General features: G+C 45.0%; 1 protein-coding gene across 2 annotated transcripts in view; it reads left to right on the top strand.

Moving 5' to 3' along the window:
• Positions 1–17790, top strand: part of LOC102055839 (glycerol-3-phosphate acyltransferase 3) — a 31047-nt gene that overhangs the window by 2084 nt on the left and 11173 nt on the right. The window contains exons 1-2 of one of the 2 annotated variants that reach the window (XM_055703336.1): positions 5145–5355; positions 15913–15985. In XM_055703336.1, the coding sequence (XP_055559311.1) occupies positions 5212–5355; positions 15913–15985 (217 nt within the window). In that variant the 5' untranslated portion in view covers positions 5145–5211. Of the gene's footprint in view, positions 1–5144; positions 5356–15912; positions 15986–17790 lie in introns of those variants that run through there. The other variant, XM_005444508.4, reaches the window with a different exon arrangement.

The following is a 17790-nucleotide window of genomic DNA, read 5'->3' as shown; positions in this document are numbered from 1 at the left end:
CATGGTAGACAGTAAAAGGAGGTACCACCCACGTGGCATGCTCCTTGTGTTGATGCTGCAGATTCTTGCACGTCTGCTGGGTTGTCTGTAGCATTTTTGCTCTGAAGACGGTGTCTGCATCTCCTCTGGTGCTTGATGCATAGAAGTGCTCGGATACTCACAAAAGCCCCTCTGCGTAATACAGTGCTGAAGGTTTATGGGTGGTTTGGTCAGTTGTGTGCAAATGCTTTTAAGGTCATAAAGGAAGACCCATACTGAATTGCCTTCTGATGCTCCTCTACCACAGAACCAAGCTTTAAGTATGCTCTTAAATATTTTGTTGTATAAAGGCCAGCATATTTAGCAACTTGCAGGAACAAGCACTGAGATGTCTCATTCAAAAATGTGCAAGCGTACCTCTTGCTAGAATGGTCACAAAGTACTGTTTGTTTCCAAGACTAACGAGGAGTCTCAGCTGCCGTGCTCCAAGTGATACAGTCCTGCTGTAGGTGGGAGGCCAAATGACCACAATGCCTGTGCTTAGGGCATCCAAATGAAAAGTGCTGGATGCTGAACACCTGGGAGCATTTGCCCCTGGCATTTATTCATATGACCATTGCTTTAGAGAAGAGCCCTCTCTTCCCTCTTCCCCCTCCATTGTTAAAGACCAGTTTCTCGCTGAGGCACCTCTGGGTTGTGTGGGAGGTGTGCAGTTCCAATGGCCTGCAGTTATCTCCACCACAGTCTTTCCAATTAGCTCTTCTGGCCAGAATCCCCTCCCTTTCTGCTTGCTTTGGTTCATATCCTCCTGTGTTCACATTTCCCCACGTATAAGGGGAAGATAAGCTCAGGGCTTTTAACAAGGTTTTCATTGTAGCTGGACTGATAACTTGTAGAAACCAAAATTTCTAAATTATGGAAGTTAAACTTTTTGAGGTGGGGCATACCTGGACACTGCTTGAAGTGCACAGTGCTTATTATGAGCCCTCATCCCTCCTGGAGACAAACACGAGGGTCTGGCTCTGTCAATACACACTGCTAGGCTTAAAGGGTATGTAGGAGTCAGGCTACTTGAATTTATTTTCAGTGTAATAAGAATTGGAGGACCACGACAACAGAAGGTAACGTTCCACTTATATGTTTTCAGCTTCACTTTTTATCTGGGAACCTGACTCCTTGTGTAGAGGGTATCAATTTTTACAGTGAGTTATAGCAAATACAGTCGTGGAGAGGATGCATGACCTGCCTGCAGCTAGAAGACAGGTGAGGGAGTACAGAATTCCTCCGAGTGGTTTGCTGGCTTCCTGCCATTCCTCAACAGCAGAAGATAAAAGGGAGTACTAGGATAACTACCATGACCCTATTTATTTCCAATAAAATACAGATATTTACATGAGATGAAACTGTTCGATATTCTGAAGCTGCCCAGCTCCAGTGACAGGAGACAAATGAAAAGCTACTTTTTATTGGATCTGACCTACCAGAAGCCAATAACGTGTGCAATAACCTAGCAAAGGGAGACTGTGACTGCTATGTGAAGTGACGCTGTCCTGTCTCTCTTCCTGAGTCAGTTCAACAAGATTTCCCTCATCCTGGAAACCACATTTGCAGGCACACTCCATACCGCCAAAACCTGATGGGCTCTGATAATTAAATTGGATAAAATAAGTATAACCAAAGGAACCTGAAGATACATCATTCAGAAAAGCAGTGTGGTAAGACTGATGAGAATTTTACACATGATTTTTCTCAGCCTTTGATTCAATCCAGCCCACTGTTAAAATAGTGTGTTACATTACACAGCCGTGCGTATGAAGGCAATAAGTGTAAATGTATTCTTAATACAGACATAAAATACACTATTACTAGTGTTTATAGAACAAAAATTAAGAATCTTGATAACTTCTCACAAAGAAACAAACCCAAAGTTTTTGTATCCATTTGGAGTACCTGGTTTAGATGAACTTGAAGCATATAATTTCAACTGAAGCTTTTTTTGTTTGCACTGTACTTTGTGAAATAAGTTGAAAAATAAGGATATATGAAAATGTTCTCTTGCAAGTTTATCAACTCTGATATATTTTCATGGGATGTTTCTTTCTTATGGTTTGCACTTTTTACTGGAAAAATAATCCACTAGAAAGCATGACTACATGTAGCCTTTGGGTATAAAACAGGCCTTCTACAAATGAAAGCATGGAAAATTAACATTAGCACTCTTTCAGTGTCTTGAGTGGAATCATGCCGTCTTACCCATGCTGAAAGTATGGTCCTAGTGCCTGAATGAAGCAAATCCTCCTTTCTTAGGAAAACAGGCTTACTGGTAAAAGCAAAGCAGAGAAATTGTATGTTCTCGCAGGCTACAAAGGAAACAAATAAAATGTAATGATGGAATTCATCTGAAACTGATTTATCAGTAGATAGGTGATCAGTGGCTTATAATAGCTGTATTTTAAAAGACAAGGCCACCTGGCAAAGACAGCAAGCTTTTGTGTTGTTTTTTTTTGGTTTGGTGGTTGTTGTTTTTTTTGGGTTTGTTTTTCTTTTTTTTTTAATACGTCAACAGTTTCTGCAATAACAGCCAGCTTTGACGGGAATGCGAGATACGCGCAAAGGATGAACTTCAGACCGTTCATGATAAGACTTTGCCAGCAGCTCTGTCACTAGAGGGAGGCTGTCAGGTTAGCAGGCATGTTTCCTCTCTGCTGTCCCAGAGAGCGAGGGTGGTTCTTCAAGCAGCTCAAGAATGGAATTGATTTTTTTTCCAATTTAGCTTTAATGGCTTTGTGAATTATTCATGCGAGTGTGGAGGGGAAACCTGGATGTGATAAAACAACAGTTTCTGTTTACGTGAGTCTTGCCTCTGTCCTGCTTCTGTTCAGTGTATGCAGAATGGCTGGCTGTGCCTAGAACTGCTGCCTGCCAAAATACCTTTTTGCCAGCGTTTTTTTCCCCACTGGTGTATCGTGACAGCAGGGATCAAACCAGTCAACTTCCCCTGCTCTAAAACACAAACGTTGGTAGAGACTACTCATTTCCTACTATTTGTTTACGGAGCCTGTGGACAGCAGCAGTAGGTTCAAGAGTGAGGCTATTGCAGCAAAAAAGCAATGCCTTAATTCCGCGTGATGAATGTTATGATAGGAGTCTCCAGAATTTTCTTTTGATACTTCATGGACACTGATGGATTTCAGCCCTCTGAGACTCAGGAATTTGCCATATGCCACCAAATCTGACATACACTGTGCTGAGTCAAGACTTTTTTGCATTTTACTAAAGCAGAGGTTAACAAACATGTGGACTAAGTCAAACAAGTTCTTTATTTTCAGTTTTCAAGGTTTTGTCAACAAACGCAAAAAACTGCCTTGCACACAGGATTATCTGTATTGCAGTTCTTGCTTCAGATGGCAATTTTATATCTTACTATCTAAATTAAGATATTGAAATGTAATGGAGATTAAAACTGTATGGCATGTTACTGTGAACACCTTATTGCTTTCCTCAGGATCTAGGCAGCGTCCACTGTTGCTACCTGGGCTACATCTGTCCTTTGGATGGAGACTTCTGCTCCTTAATGCCAGGTAAAACCAAACCGATCAACCAAGCCTTTGGCCTTTGCCATTTGCACCCCAGATGAAAATTCATGAGCAAGTATTAAATGCCCTGTATCATCTTCTGCTTGTGAAGCAACAGGCAAAATACAAATTTAAAGTAAGCTGCCCACAGGTGTATGTGTGGTGAATATCATCCAGTTTGGAAAGTAATGTTCTTTTGATTTGTTTCTGTTCCAGACTTTGGGCACTCTTAATTGGCTTGGATCCACACACCCCTGTAACGTACGAACACCACTTGTAGTACAGTTCGTTAGAGTAGGGAGTCTTGCATTAATGTGTGTATGGCACTGGCAGCCTACTGCCTTCAGTTCTAAGTGAGCCTTTCAGGCATGACTGCAACTAAACACTTAGAGGGATGAAAATACTGAAGTTCTGGCTGGCAATCTCAGATCTAGCTGGATGATTGTTTCTGTGGTGGTTGTGCCCAGAGGCTTCATCAGGGATCATCCTGTCTTTGCCTGAGAGAAATTATGTGCAGCAAACTGTGGGAGGAGAGGTGAGACGCTGAGACCAGAGAAGACTCGTCCAAATGATGCAGTGCCAGAGCCAAAAATAGCAGGCAGAATGCAACACCCTTGTTCCCATGACTCTCCTGCAAATAGTTCTCAAGGGCTTGGGGTCTGATTCAGGTTTTTCCATGGACCCTAAGAAATTGGCTCTTAGATACATTTCTGACCTCTCAAATATGGAAAGGGAAATCAAAATCCCTTTTCTTAAAAATGCCTAAGAAAGATGTGCGCAGACATGAGGTTGAAGGCCTTTTTCCTACAGGAAACTGTTCTTCTCTTCCCCTAGGATGCTTCAGCAAGGCTGCCATCCCTCTTCTACTTCAGCCTCCTCCTGCTAAACACTGCTTTCTTGGTAGAGATTGTGTCAGGCCATGCTCTGACTGCCATGCACAGGCCCTGGCAGATAAACCGTCCTCTAGCCATTTTCCACAGTTTCCTTTCTCTTGCCTGGTCAGGTACCCTCGGGCTGGTCCCTCAGCGAATCCCTCTTCCCAGCACAATGCATGGGACACAGTGTGGACAGACACTGCTGGCCAAAGCGCAGGCCTTGTTTCTTCATCTGTCCTCCTTATCAATTCATGGATCCAGGAGCGTTACCCAATTTTCCTTCTCTCTTTTACTTCCTGAGCTGCTGTTTTCGGGCTCCCTGTGGCCTCTACCTACACACCTGCCTCACGCGCAGCGCTGCGCTGTGGCACCAGCTCCGCTGGAGATGTTTTTCCTGCAGGAGTAGTTTTTAACGTGGACGTGGCCTGTTTTCAGCCACTTTCTGCCCCCCGCAGCGTCACCTCCTGAGGCAAAGCCCCATCTCCCCAGCCCTGTGCTCCCCCAAGGGGGTCTTCGGTAAGGAGCACCCTCTGTTCCCCCTAACGGGAAGACGCTCGCTGGAGAAACATGTGCTTAAATGAACTAAACAACGGTAAATGTAATAAATTCAATTAAACCGGAGGCCTGCAGCCCCCTCCGCGGGGCGGCGGGGCTGTGCCGCCGCCCTGGCCCAGCCCCGGGGCGGGCCGGGGGCGGGCGCGGGGTGTGGGGCGGCGGGTGGCGGCGCCCGCCCGCTCAGTGGCGGCGGCGGTGGCGGCGGCGTCCTCGGGCGCTGATTCGCGATGGAGGACGTTTGGTCGGTGGCGGGGCGGGTGGGCGCGGTGTGGCTGGCGCTGGTGCTTGGCCTCATCGTGCTGCCCTCGGCGCTGGGCGTCTCGCTGGGCATCTCCGAGGCCTACATGTGGGTCCTGGTGAAGACGCTGGAGGTAGGCGGGGGCCGCCGTCCCCTCAGCCCGGCGCGCTTCCTCACGCCGCGGGGAGCGGGGCCTGGCCTGCAGCCCCGGGGGGCTTCAAAATGGCGCCCCGCTGAGGTGTTACGTGGGGCCGGCGTGAGGCGGGGGGCGCGCTGGCTCCGTCTCACAGTTCCCCGGCGCCCCTCCGCCCGGCCGCGCCGGCGCAGTTGTGCTTGCCCTGAGGAGAGGGTGCCGGGCTCCGCCAGCCGGGCACGGTCCCTCGGGCTGGAGGAAGCCGAGCTGCCCGGCGGCCGCCGGCAGCCCGCCTGGGGCCCCGCGGGCAGGCGTGAGGGGACGGGGACGGCCTTTCCCGCCTCTGGGGCCCTGCCCGGCGCTGGGGAGCCCGGGGACCCCTGTGCCCTGGGCTTGCCTCGGGGGGTGAGGGCTGTGGAGGAGAGGTGGTGGGTTACATCCTGTCTGGCGTTATCGGGTGGCCAGCTGTAGTTTTAGAGTTCAAGCCCTTGGGGCGGGAACCTAAACCTGTGAATTCAGTGGTTGTGCAGACTTTGGCATGCGCTCTTTGAACCTGGAGGAGTGCAAAACAAACCTTGTTCCCTCAGGCTGTACTATGCCCTGGGTGTGGTTGTCTCTGCTGGGTGTCAGCTGTTCCCCACCTGAGAGAAACCCTGCCAGGTCATGCCCTTGGAGGGTATAAGTGCCTGGCAGCATGCCCAGTGCTTGCCATGACAAGTGCCAGCAGTGCTGATGCTCAGAGATAATGGGCTCCCGTCCGAGTCGAGTCGAGCATGTCCAGCACCCTGGTTGCCATCTTCCTCCAGATTCTCTGGGAAAGCAAGTTTCTTGCAAAACAACTGCTTTCTGGATGTGGCATAGTTCATAAGTGTGTGAAAATGCTTTGTCTGAAGGTCGTGGTGGTGGTGAGGAAGAGTGTGTTAAAGTGGCTGGTGGAAGTGATCTGGTTAAATCTTTATTACACTTTTTGCCCAAGGAGGAGGGGAACCCAAACCAACCGAACAGTTGCAAGGAGGGAAAGTAAAATGATGGAAGGCACAGTCTGTGGCAATTCAATATATGTCAGTATGTGGCTATGGAAAGTAGGTTTTGTCTGATTTCATCTTGTTCTGTGAGGTTTTTCAGTCAAATCTGGCTGGTGTACTTCAGTGCCTTCAAGATCCCTGGTGTTTGGCTAAAAAAAAACAGTGAGCCACCTAATAAGAATGGCATCTGTTAAATACATCTTAAGTTAAAATGTTTTACGGCTTTAGGTGAAAAGGAACCTGCTGAAGTGTGTTCTGAGGCCCTGCATGCCATGAGGATAACTGTTAAGGATAGAAGATGCAGTTGTTACTGGAAAACAAAAAAAAGACAGCAGAAGCTGAGGAGGTGAAGGTCACACTGGCCTGAGGAAGCAATCCAGATGGCCTAGTAAGATAGTTTTGTTTGGATGATTTGCCTTCACCTGCGATTAACCACAATTTACATTCTTTATTCTTAGTTCATTAATCATTATTTTTTAGTGTCATCAAATGTTGTGACAAGAGGTGGTTCACAATGTCTTGGGTAGAAGCATGGAGAAGCAGCTGACAGCATATCAGTGATGGTGACTTGTAAGCGTACTTCTGATGCCTAAGGGAGGAAACAATGACTTATCGTGAGAGTTGTCATTACTTTTGCATTAAATACTTTCTGGAATTACGTGCCATTGATTATAGTAAACTATATTATATTAATACATGATTATATTGTACATAAACATTATCTCTATAAAATATTATATCTATATAAAAGAAAAGCCAATGACAAATTGGGACGTCTTCTGAGGAGAAGAGTGGTAAGTTGGACTTGCTGCAGGAGAGTGAAAAGTTTAATTTTTTAATTTAAGTAAGTTATTTTACTTAATTTTAATTAATCTCAGCTTGGCCTTGTTTTGCCTGTGAATTCTTTATGCCCTCAGAATACCTGCATGAGGAGAGTCCTTGAAAGAAAGTGTTTTGCTGTAAAATGTCTCCTGTTCCTTGGCTCACATACTTGCCTTGGTTAGCAGCCTGGCAGAGACAGAGTGATAGTCTGCCAGCCAGCTGAAGCAGCACCTGAAGAGTGCATGAAGATATGTGTGGTTGCACCTGACTTTTCCCTGCCAAAAATCATGTTAACAATGGAAAGTGTTAAATACATAGTTGCTAGCCTTGTACAGCTTCCCAGGTGTCTGAAACTTCCTGGGCTGTTGAATCGAGTATGCAGTCTTTCTCCTGAGAAGCAGTAGTCTTTGTTTTGTGGCTATGTTGAGTCACAGGATGCTGCAGTCTCTGATGGCTGAGGCATTTTCAGCGCAGTGGTTAAATTAATAGCTTCCTTAAGGTTCCCCTTTGGCTTCCAGCCCTGGATCACCCAGGTGGTCTTCCTTTTCTCTTTGCAGGATGGTGGAAAAATTTTTAGGGAACAGCTTACTTTTGCCCATGGTTACCTGCGGAGTGCTCGGTCAGGATGGTGGTGCTCCTGCTGCCTTCGTTGCCTCTTTGATGGGTTAGATTGTAGGAACTGTGAAGCGGTGGCTGTTTGTATACCCCCAGCTGAATACCAGGTTGTTCTCTGGCTTTGTCTGTTTGTATCCCATGTGTTGGCATAGTGGGAGGACACAACCGGTGGGAGTGACTATGTGGTTTGTTACCCACACAGCATATGTTGTCAGGTAATAACATGTGCTTATTAAAGCTAATCTGTTGTGAGGGTCCAGGTCTGTCTACTTTGGCACCATAGTTTAGTGACTAAGTAGATGGAGAGTCTGTAGTTTGCTGTGGTATGTCTGCTGGTCCACTGTTATGCCAGATGACAGAAGGCATATAGAAATGAGTCTGGTGTTCAATTGTTGTCTAGGCTGTAGTGTGGAGCAAACTGAGGATGTTACTTGACTTGTGCTGGAATTTTTTTTCTGTCAAAAAAAATATCTGTTCCCACTGGTTTCAGGAGAGCAGAAGCTTGTTCTTAGTGCTGCAAGCATGACCCAAGAAAAGAGGGAGGAAAACTTTTAGGAACAAAGTGTTCTTTGACTCTCTGACACTACTGACAAGGGAGATCGGTTGGTGTACAATAGCTTTTTCTCTGCACTGGGCTGCCTCAGCAAGGCACATGCTTCTAAGCAAGATGCAGCATGTACGGACAGCAGTGTTGAGGATGTGCTTCTGCTGGGTTGCATTTGACCCTTAAGTACTTGCACCAGCTTTATATGTAGTATATATTTTTTCCTATATGATTACATTTTTTCCAAAGCAATAGGGAAAAAAGAGCAGAAAAGCATAACCAGCTGTGCTAATACTTGAGGAATGCAGGCAGGCTACTTGCTATTAGAAAACCTACTTCCCCCATCACGTAGTTATTCCTTAAAGTACCTTAACTTGATTCTGAATTGCCTTACCAAACTAAGCAAATTTTTAGGAAACTGCTGGCTTCTGCCCACGGTTTGCCTTTCAGTGTTAATAGAAGGATCTCTGGTACAATGTTAGCGTACTTTTTCTTAAATGTTGGATTACTGCTACAACAGCGTCTCCAGCAGCTGCTTGCTCCTACAAGAAGCTAGTCTGAGCTAGTCACCTGCCATGCTGTTGCTTGTGAAATCACTTGCCACAGAAATCTCAGAAATCTTTCCTGTTGCTGAAGTGCTGGGGACTGCATATGGCAATCACCACAACATGCTGCATTTCTCCCTGTTTGTTTTTAAGTATCATCGGATAGCTTCCAATTTTGAATTTAGTGCATCTTTACCTCTTGGTCTCATTTTTCCTCTGTTGTAGTCCATTGCCTTTTTTATAAGCTCTACTATGAGCTGGGGCTGGTAAGTCCCCTGAAAGCATGCCATTTGAGCACTCTTGCCAAGCAGTGGGGAAATCCAGCCTTTCAGAAAATGATTTGTCTTTCATTAAGGCCCATAGAGTAGCCACTACCACAGAGTAATAATCTATTTCTCTGTTTCCATCAGTTTGCAGAAAATCTGGAGGACTACTTTTGACTGTGTGCCTATATATTTGGCAGTAGCAATGAGCACCCCTGAGTGATGATCTTTGCTTGACAGATTGCAGCTCACCTTGTTAAGAACCAATTCCAACACTCTGTGGGGTTTTTTGTGGGTTGTTTTTTTTTTTTATTTTCTCTGTGCCCCCCCCCCCCCCCCCCCCCCCCCGTCTGCTGGTGGGGTTTTTTGGGGTGTGCCTATGTGCCTAGCTCCTTGAGGCAGTAGAGTTGACTTGTCAGCAACACTTGTACAGACTGCCCTGCTTGTTCTTTCTAATGCGAAAACATTTCTTGTATTTTTAAACTGGTACTTAGGAAATACTGAGAAATGTGATCGCCTGAGGGAAGTGATTAGGTCACACTTGTGTTAAGAAACAATCTGGCTATAAAATAACACCATATTATTGTGTATTTTTGGGCTAATGTTTTGTTGATGGCTGCAAAGCACCTTGAATGGGCATGCACCCACCCACCTACCCCGGTCTCCCTAGGCTCTCAGATTGTGGGGCTTGCAGAAAAAGCATTTATTGAGTGTTTGGTTTTGCTGGTTGTGCTGTAATGCACAGCAGATGCTTGAAGTCATAGGTGTTTTTCATGTCCTGTAACTGATCCATCTGGGTTTAATAGTGGCCCCTTGTAACAGAAGCAATTTCGAATAGCTTATTATGCTGCCCTGCAGGGAATGTGCTTTTGCTAGGCAAGGGTGTAACATATTTAGCAGCTAGGAGGTCAAGCCAAAGTTCCTTGCGTTGCAGATAACCCTGGCAATGTGAATGGACCTAAAACTGAGAATAATATATGGGGGGTGGGGAGTGGGGCAGGACCCTTTGGTGCCTGTGGCTGTGCAGTGTGAGTGGGATGGGCTGTTACATCCTGTCCCAAGTACGCCACGCTGTAGCTTCTTCTCATGAACCACTGTCAGGGTTGCATGTGGTGCTGGGCATAAGAGCGGGGAACAGAAAAGGAGAATGTGTAAGCTAGTAACTGGTGAATCACTGTGGGGTTTTGATGGTTTCCTCTAACTCACTGGCCTCTGAAGCAAGCTTTGCTGACTAATGTTGTTGCGCAGTGTCAATGAAGGCCTCTGTTGTGTAATTGGTATCCTTCAAGGGCTGCTGGGCAGATGAGAAACAGAGCTCTGAAGTGAGAGAGCAGCTCTGAGGGCTGCCAGCTCAGCTCAGATGCTAACAAGAAGCATGTCTTGGAGATGTGCCTGATGTGAATGATGTGCCCTTGTTTAAGGGCTTTGACTGACTTTCAGAGTAGTATTTTAGCAAATCTGCTGCATAATCTTGAAGTATATCCCTGGGCTGTATTAACCTAGACCCCAGTCCTACGAAGGCTGTTGCGTATCATTTCCACAGACTTAATAATCAAGGCTTCTTGTACGTTAAGTAAGGCTGGCAGAGTTGGGGGTTACCCTCTGCTGGATTTGCATCACTAGTTAATGCAGCATCTTTCTGGTCAACAACTCTGATCTGAAACTGCTCTCAATTTCATAGCATGTGAATGCTGGGATTTCTGGTACTGTTGATAAGCAAATGCTGCTTGAAAAAATAACAGCAGCTCTATTCAGAGCTTGCCTTAAAGTAACATTTTGTGAAGGTGATGTGAAAGAGGCTGTCTGGCATTTCTGTTGCTGATGCCTGTGGTGTTTTTCTGTAAAGCTGGGTTGTTCTTTGGATACCTGTCCACCAGGAAGGACTTGCTACACAGCCCAGGTGTGCAGAAGGATTTGGAAAGATGCTTGGAGGCAGTGACAAGGATGTTCCATCAGAATAGGTGACCACAGAGGACCTTTTGCCCTCACTCGGGAATAATTGCTTCTCTTGGTGGTGGTGTTTTCCTCTCCTCCTCACACAAAATAAGTCAATAATTGGCATGCTGTTGCATTAAACAATGTAGCATTGCATGGGAGGTGCTACGAAGTCTTTCTGTTGTTACTGAGGTTTGGAAAGTCTCCAAGGAGGAATGCTTAGCTAAACTAGCGTATGAACTCTTGCTCTGAACATGACCTGACAATGCCTTTAAATAGGGGAACACAGTGATCTAACTCCATATGACTGCAGATTTCAGTCATCATCAGTAATTCTCTTCTCTTCTGAATAATTGTCAAGCATTGCTATTAAGCCAGAGGTGATGTAAAGGTGATAAATGGGGTGAAAGGCCAAGCTCCATCCTTTAAGGAAAAGGGGGAAGTCCCTGAAGTAATCCTAAAAACTTGTGACTGATTCTAACACAGCATCTCTAGATACGCTTTCATGAAACAACATGTCAAGCTTGGCTTTGGAGATAGTTGCCAGATAGGCAGCTTTTCTGGAGATAAGAAGTTTTTTTTGTCATCTGTTGTAAATGACATACATTTTTTGCTTCTGAGGTCTACTGGATCTTTCACAATTACTGCCTAGGCCCTATGTATATGGGAATTGCATAGTGATGCATAACTGAAGTTGATCTTTTAGCTATTTTGTGTAGGCTGTTGACTTGCTGTGTGGTGGTTTGGATTTTTTTAAGGTGTTGATAAATTAGAAGCCTTTCTTGTGAGGAAGGTTGGTATGTTTTCCTTGCCTAGTAAAGTGTAGGGTTTTTTGAGGCTATGCCTTGTATGATCAAAGTATCCAAGCTACTTTGCCTTGAGCAGCTGGAATACCAAAATTTCAAAATCAGACCTGCGGTAGTATTTGTGTAGATTCTGTGACCATGCTGCTTTCTAACTTTATGTGTTAGTTCAGTGGGTAGCCCCAGCTGCAGAACTATTTTTAATTTCTTTGTGAGCCTGGTGTGTTATAGTCATTCCCCAAAAGTGGTTCAGGATTCCTGCTGAAGGCTTAGGTCTGCAACAAGGTACTTGAGCCTGCCTGCTCAGCACCAGTTTGCAAACTGGGAGAAGCTGGTTAGGTTTGTGTCAATGTAACTGGTAAGTGATAAACCTTAAATATGTGCCATCCTCCTTTTTGCTCATCTCCTGAGTAGAACAGAGGCTATGGCTTAAAATTTTATTTCATGGTTTTTTGATCTCTGATACACAAATACATTATTTTTACCTGTGGGATGAATCAGCTTACATTGTGATAGCTCTTTGTAGCATAAAGCTGTTCTTTAGTATAGGAACCAGCTGAAATGGCAATGGATGGCGCAAATCCCTAGCTAGAAGGAAGGAAGGGAGATTACTCATTGCTGCATGTGGTCTCTCTTTTGTTTTCCAGACTGGATATAAACAAGCTTTTTACTTGATCAGAGTTCAAATTTCGGCATTGATGATAGTGCCTTTATTTCAGGTGCCTGAGAATAAGTGGAAGGATTAGATTAAGTAAATAAGTAAAAATATCTTGCTGCTTGGTTGCTGGAACATGCATAATTTTTGGAAATGTAATGGACTGAGGGAAGAAAGCTGACACAGAGGACTTAAAACTGGTTTGCTGTAGCATGTGTTAGATGTGGGCCCTTAGGAATGCCCAAAGGCTTCTGGCCAAGAGGGCAGCAAGAGGGTCAACTGGTGTCGTCCTTGCTGGTTTTATGAAACATGCTTAAATCCACTGGGAGATCTGGCACCAAAAGTAAAACTGCCTCAGCTATTGACATGTGGAGCACAAGTCAGCTGTCCCCTGGAACGCTTTGTACAAGATGCCACACAGCTGTCAAGCTTATGGCAGTGTTTCCATCTCCTGGGAAGGCATGGGTAGAGAGTAAATGTCGCGACGGAGGGAAGACACAGTCACTCAATATGAGTGATCAGCAGACTTCGTTTATTGTCTCTTACAGTCACCTTTTATGCCTTCTTATAATTAGCTCATACATATTACAAAAGTTAAGCTCATTATTGGTTAGTTGCCTAAATACCAAGCCCGCCCCTAGTTTCTCTTCTGTAGTTTTCTGTTCCCACCTGCAACATTCTTTTCCCACCAAAATCTTCCTGTTACTGTGTAACAAGGACAGCCAAAGACAGTGTATTTTGCTTTACTTCAGATAAGCTGAGAGCGATGTGCATTTTTGTCCAGCCAGCTGGACTATGTCTATGTGACCCTTTTCAGCTAGCCAGTTATCCACAAGTAAAAGGAGCTAACTATCCTCTCCCGTCTTTCTTTTTGTCTGTGTCCCCATCCCTATCCCCCAGGTAGGGTACTGCAGCTTTCTGGAGTTAGATGAACCGGTGGACCAAAGGTCAGACTACTTTGGAAGCAGGAATGTACTTCTATGAATAGAGTAGATAAATGCTTCTAAGCAGTAGAAGCTTACTTGGGTAGCATGACTCTACAATTTCTGTCTACTTTGGGAAAAGTCCGCTGCCTCCTTTGCATAGCAAAGTATCAAAAGATACTGCAATGCAGTAGGATGTTGCAAGCTGTCGAACATTACAAAAGCATGTCTCAATAGCCTGTGTCCTCATGGCTTATGCTGAGGCTCAAACTTCTTGGCACTGTCTAGCATGATCTCTGTGGCAAGAGTATTGTGAAGGGACTGTTGCATGCTCTTTCAGAGCATCAAACAGAAACTGTTCTTGTGGATTTTGCATAGCAAAAGGTGGCAGTGCTAAGTTTTGATAACCCATTTGAGAGGATTTGGGAGATGAAAACTTATTTTCTCAGCTAGTGTATATGGTTGAGACCATTAGCAAAGTCTGTTTTTACCCTCCTATGTAATAAGTGACTTACCTGCTTGTGGAGATATTAATTTTTGAATACAGTGGTTCAGGTCTGGTCAGAGAACGATTTTGTCAATGTATTTGCTGGTTTGTGTACCCCCAAATCCATTTAGTAGAAGAAATGTAGAAATGGAGGTATTGTGTATAGGTTCTTCCTTGAACAATATTTTGTTTTGGTGTTTCCCACAACTTTTATGGCCATAGCACTGCTGAGGTTATGTAGCCAGAAAGTACTGGGTTACTCCTACAGGTGAAATTAGTTCTTGGAACACCTGTTGCCTTAGCAGCAGCAGAACTGAGAAAACAAGTGAATATATTGTCAGGTTAGGTTGTGATTCAACAAGACCTGATACAATAAGCAGTCCTGGCTGTTCCTCGGAAGTTACATGGTAGAGATAATGCTGTGAGTCAGGATAGTGACTTTTCAAAAGGGAACTGCATCACCAAATGCCCTATAGCTCTGATGGAGGGGAAAGGTGGAAGCTGCATGGTTTAACATTGGTCTGGGTCCTTTCTGTGCAGACCAGTGGACCATCTGTACGCTGTTAAAACAAAGTATGCCTTTGATACTGCGTAAGTTGTATAATAATCAGGGTAATATCCTGATCTTTTGATATGAGCTCATTTCTGCCAGGTCACCTGTCTGTCTTAGAAATGCCTGTTATAACAGTACTCCTTAAAACAGGATTAAGTCTCATGAGGGAGGAATTAATGTGCGTAATGGGGAGCCATAAAGTCAGTCCCCGCTGGCTGAGCTTTCCATCCCTTTGCAAAGCTGCCATGTAGGGAAAGGAAGGATCCAGGCCAGAAGGGCTATTCTGTCATCACAGGCAGGCTTTTGGGGTGGCAAAGGGGTTGTAATCGTTAACCCAGTAAAAATGAAGCCTGACGTAGGAGGTAGAAGGGCTATTTAAAAGCACTGTGTGGAACAGAGTCAGCTGAAGGTCAAGAAAACCTTTTGGCCTGAGAACAGGTTAAACTGGCTCCAGTCCAATAAGGGCTGGAAATGAGAGGAAGTCTCCTGATGCCTTTGTGGTTCTGCCGCTGGGGTTTGGAGGGAGCTGAACTGCTAGGAAGCTTTGACACGCCTTGGGGAGCAGAGCTTACTTTATCTCCTACTTCAGTCGAATTCTTTCAGCCCACCCACTAGAAAAGAGCAGTTAACCCCAGTGAGCTGGCAGCCCTTTCCAGCGGCAGGGGAAGGGGCTCTGCAGGTGTTCACTAGAGCTGGTGATTTGGCCTGTTTCTCTGCTCCTCAGACCTCTAAAATGCCAAGAAATGAGAAACTGCAGAGTGGAGGGAAATTTCAGTTTTGTTCAGCCTGGAAAAATCCTAGGTGCAATCTTCTTTGGACTGAGACTGAACTTAAATGAGACTTCCCATGACTACAAACACTGTTTTTGTTTTTTAGCAGAGTTAGCTGTGTGCAGGCCTCAGTTTGACTTAATCCAGTTAGGGCTTTTTTTGCTTCAGTATGGTGAAACTACTCTGAAAGTAGACAAGGTGAGTTGCGATGTGTCTGTTGGTACTGAACACATGCTGTGTGCTCAGGGGCTGTTCTAGCTCAGTTCCTGGAGCTTCCTGTAAGGCTGACTGAGGCCTGTCATGGTGTTGGTGGCTGTGTACCTGAACTGGAACTGAAACAACTGTGAAGCACTGAGTCAGCTCTCCAAAGACTGGCAAGCAGAGTTGGAAAGTACTAACTAGCACTGAGTGGGGTTTTTTTATTAGGACATTACCTCAGCGTTTCTTTAGAGGAACTGTGTGGGGGTTTGTGGACACATCTGAGGAAGATGAGTGATGATTATCTGGTGACAATATTCTTTGAAAGTTACTTTGATTAACTGTTGGTTTTTTCAGTGACTTTTTTCTTAAGTGAATCCTACATTTGTGAAATTAATGTTTTTTTTTCTCTTCAACAGTGGGCCACTATACGGATAGAAAAAGGTGTCAAAAAGCCGCAGCCACAGATGCTAAAGACTCCTGCTGCTAATGGTGAGAGCTTGGGGTAAAGTCAAATTGATAAGACTAATGTTCTAAAGTAGGAGAACTGAGTCCTTTTCAAACAGAGAAGTTACATTGAGAGCTGGAAAAGAGGTGGGGTGGTTACAAGCTAACAGATACATGTAATTGTTTTGCAATGCTGCTGGCACAAGAACTGTTCCCGCAGAATGAAATGCTGCTTTTAGTGGCTTGTACTGAATGGTTGAAAAACCTGGGGGTGAGGAAATGAAGGGTATGAAAGAACATTGTTTAACAAAACAGAGTAGAGCTTAAGATGGAGACTGTCCTCAGCTGAAAGAGATTTTTGAGTTACATTATGAACTTGATTTTTTTTGTTTTGTCTTGAAATCTGTCTTTAGGTTGCTGCTTGCAGGGCTGCTGGCCAACTGTCACAGTCCTAACAGCATCAGAGTATGCTTAATCTCTAACAAGATCTGAATATTTAGTGGACAGCACTTTTTTCCCAAGCTCCATGCTTTTTTCTGTTGTAGGAGTGCTGGATGCGAGTGTGTGGTGTTACACTTGTTCCCTTTTTTCAGTCTGCTGCTATTCACCTTTTGTCCTCTGGAGTTATCCTGGTGTTTGCCAGATGAACTTCTTACACTCATCATCTGTAGAAAGACAGCTGAAGAGTTGCTTCATATTTCTTCCTCTAGCCTAATTTTGAAATTGGTTCTTGTACTATATCTTAACCCATTCTGTGTGTGTGTCATGATAGGCTCTACTAGGTCAGAGTTGGCTGTGAGACTTTGGAGCTACAAGTGTGGTGAGAGCAGTCTGTGTTTGCCCAGGAAATAGGAGAAGGCTGAACAAGACATTGCAGCCAGTGCTTCGTTTGGTTCCTGACAGCCTCAGTATTGGTATTGATTTGCTTGTTTTTGACAGCATTTTCTGAGTGCTCCCTTGTTAGGCAGCACAGCTGGAAACAGAACCAGCTTGCCAGTTAGCAGACAAGTCAGTTGTTGCCTGAGTCTATGAGTTAGCTCATGCGAACATGAGATGGGGACTGATGTGCTGAATGAGCTGGCTGTGTTTCACCTCCAAAGGAGTATTCTTATCAATAGTGTAAACACTGGTATTGTACTGTCTGCAGGCCAGGCACAAAACAGGCTTCAATGGTAGCAGATCCAACTGTCAGTTAGCACCTGTAATAATAAACTGGAGGTACTGCACATCAGCTCTTGAAACAGGTCTTATTTAATTCCTGACTTCAAAGTGTCTGAGAAAAAGTATATCCCATATCACTCACCAGTGTCCTGAAAGTTGTGGGTTTTTTTGTGGGTGGGGGAAGGCAAGGTGTGTGATCCTTCCAAATAATGTCAGTTCCCTGCTCTCTGTGTTTCACAGGTTGTCAGTGATGCAGCAAGATATCCTTTTTCTTCCTGTAAGGGTGATAGTGTTCCTTCACGTCACGGGTCAGTGAGAGGGCAAGATCTCAAACTGTGCTGCTTGAGCTGCACAGTAGGAGCTCTTGTCTTCCTAGACATCTGATCTTTCTGGCACATAGGGTTTTTTTCCCCTAGAAAAGAAAGGTAAAGGGAGAGAGGACCTAGTAGGTAATGCTCTATGATCTATCTTTCCATAAAACTGCAAGTACCTATTCCCCCTGTACGTGTGACTGAGGGGCGTTAAGTGCTAATACATGCTGTAGATCAGAACTTGGACTAATCCGACTGCGCTCTACTGTCTGGAGCGTTAATGGTAGTAAAAATGGCCTGAGGTAATTCATATAGATTGCATGCAGGCTGTGTTCAAGTGGTCTTTACGGATGGGGATACGCAATCACAACAGTGGCC

The sequence above is a fragment of the Falco cherrug genome, chromosome 1, assembly GCF_023634085.1.
Source record: "Falco cherrug isolate bFalChe1 chromosome 1, bFalChe1.pri, whole genome shotgun sequence".
Classification (NCBI taxonomy): domain Eukaryota; kingdom Metazoa; phylum Chordata; class Aves; order Falconiformes; family Falconidae; genus Falco; species Falco cherrug.
The sequence above is the reverse complement of the archived record's forward strand: the minus strand, read 5'-3'. Positions and strand labels throughout refer to the sequence as shown.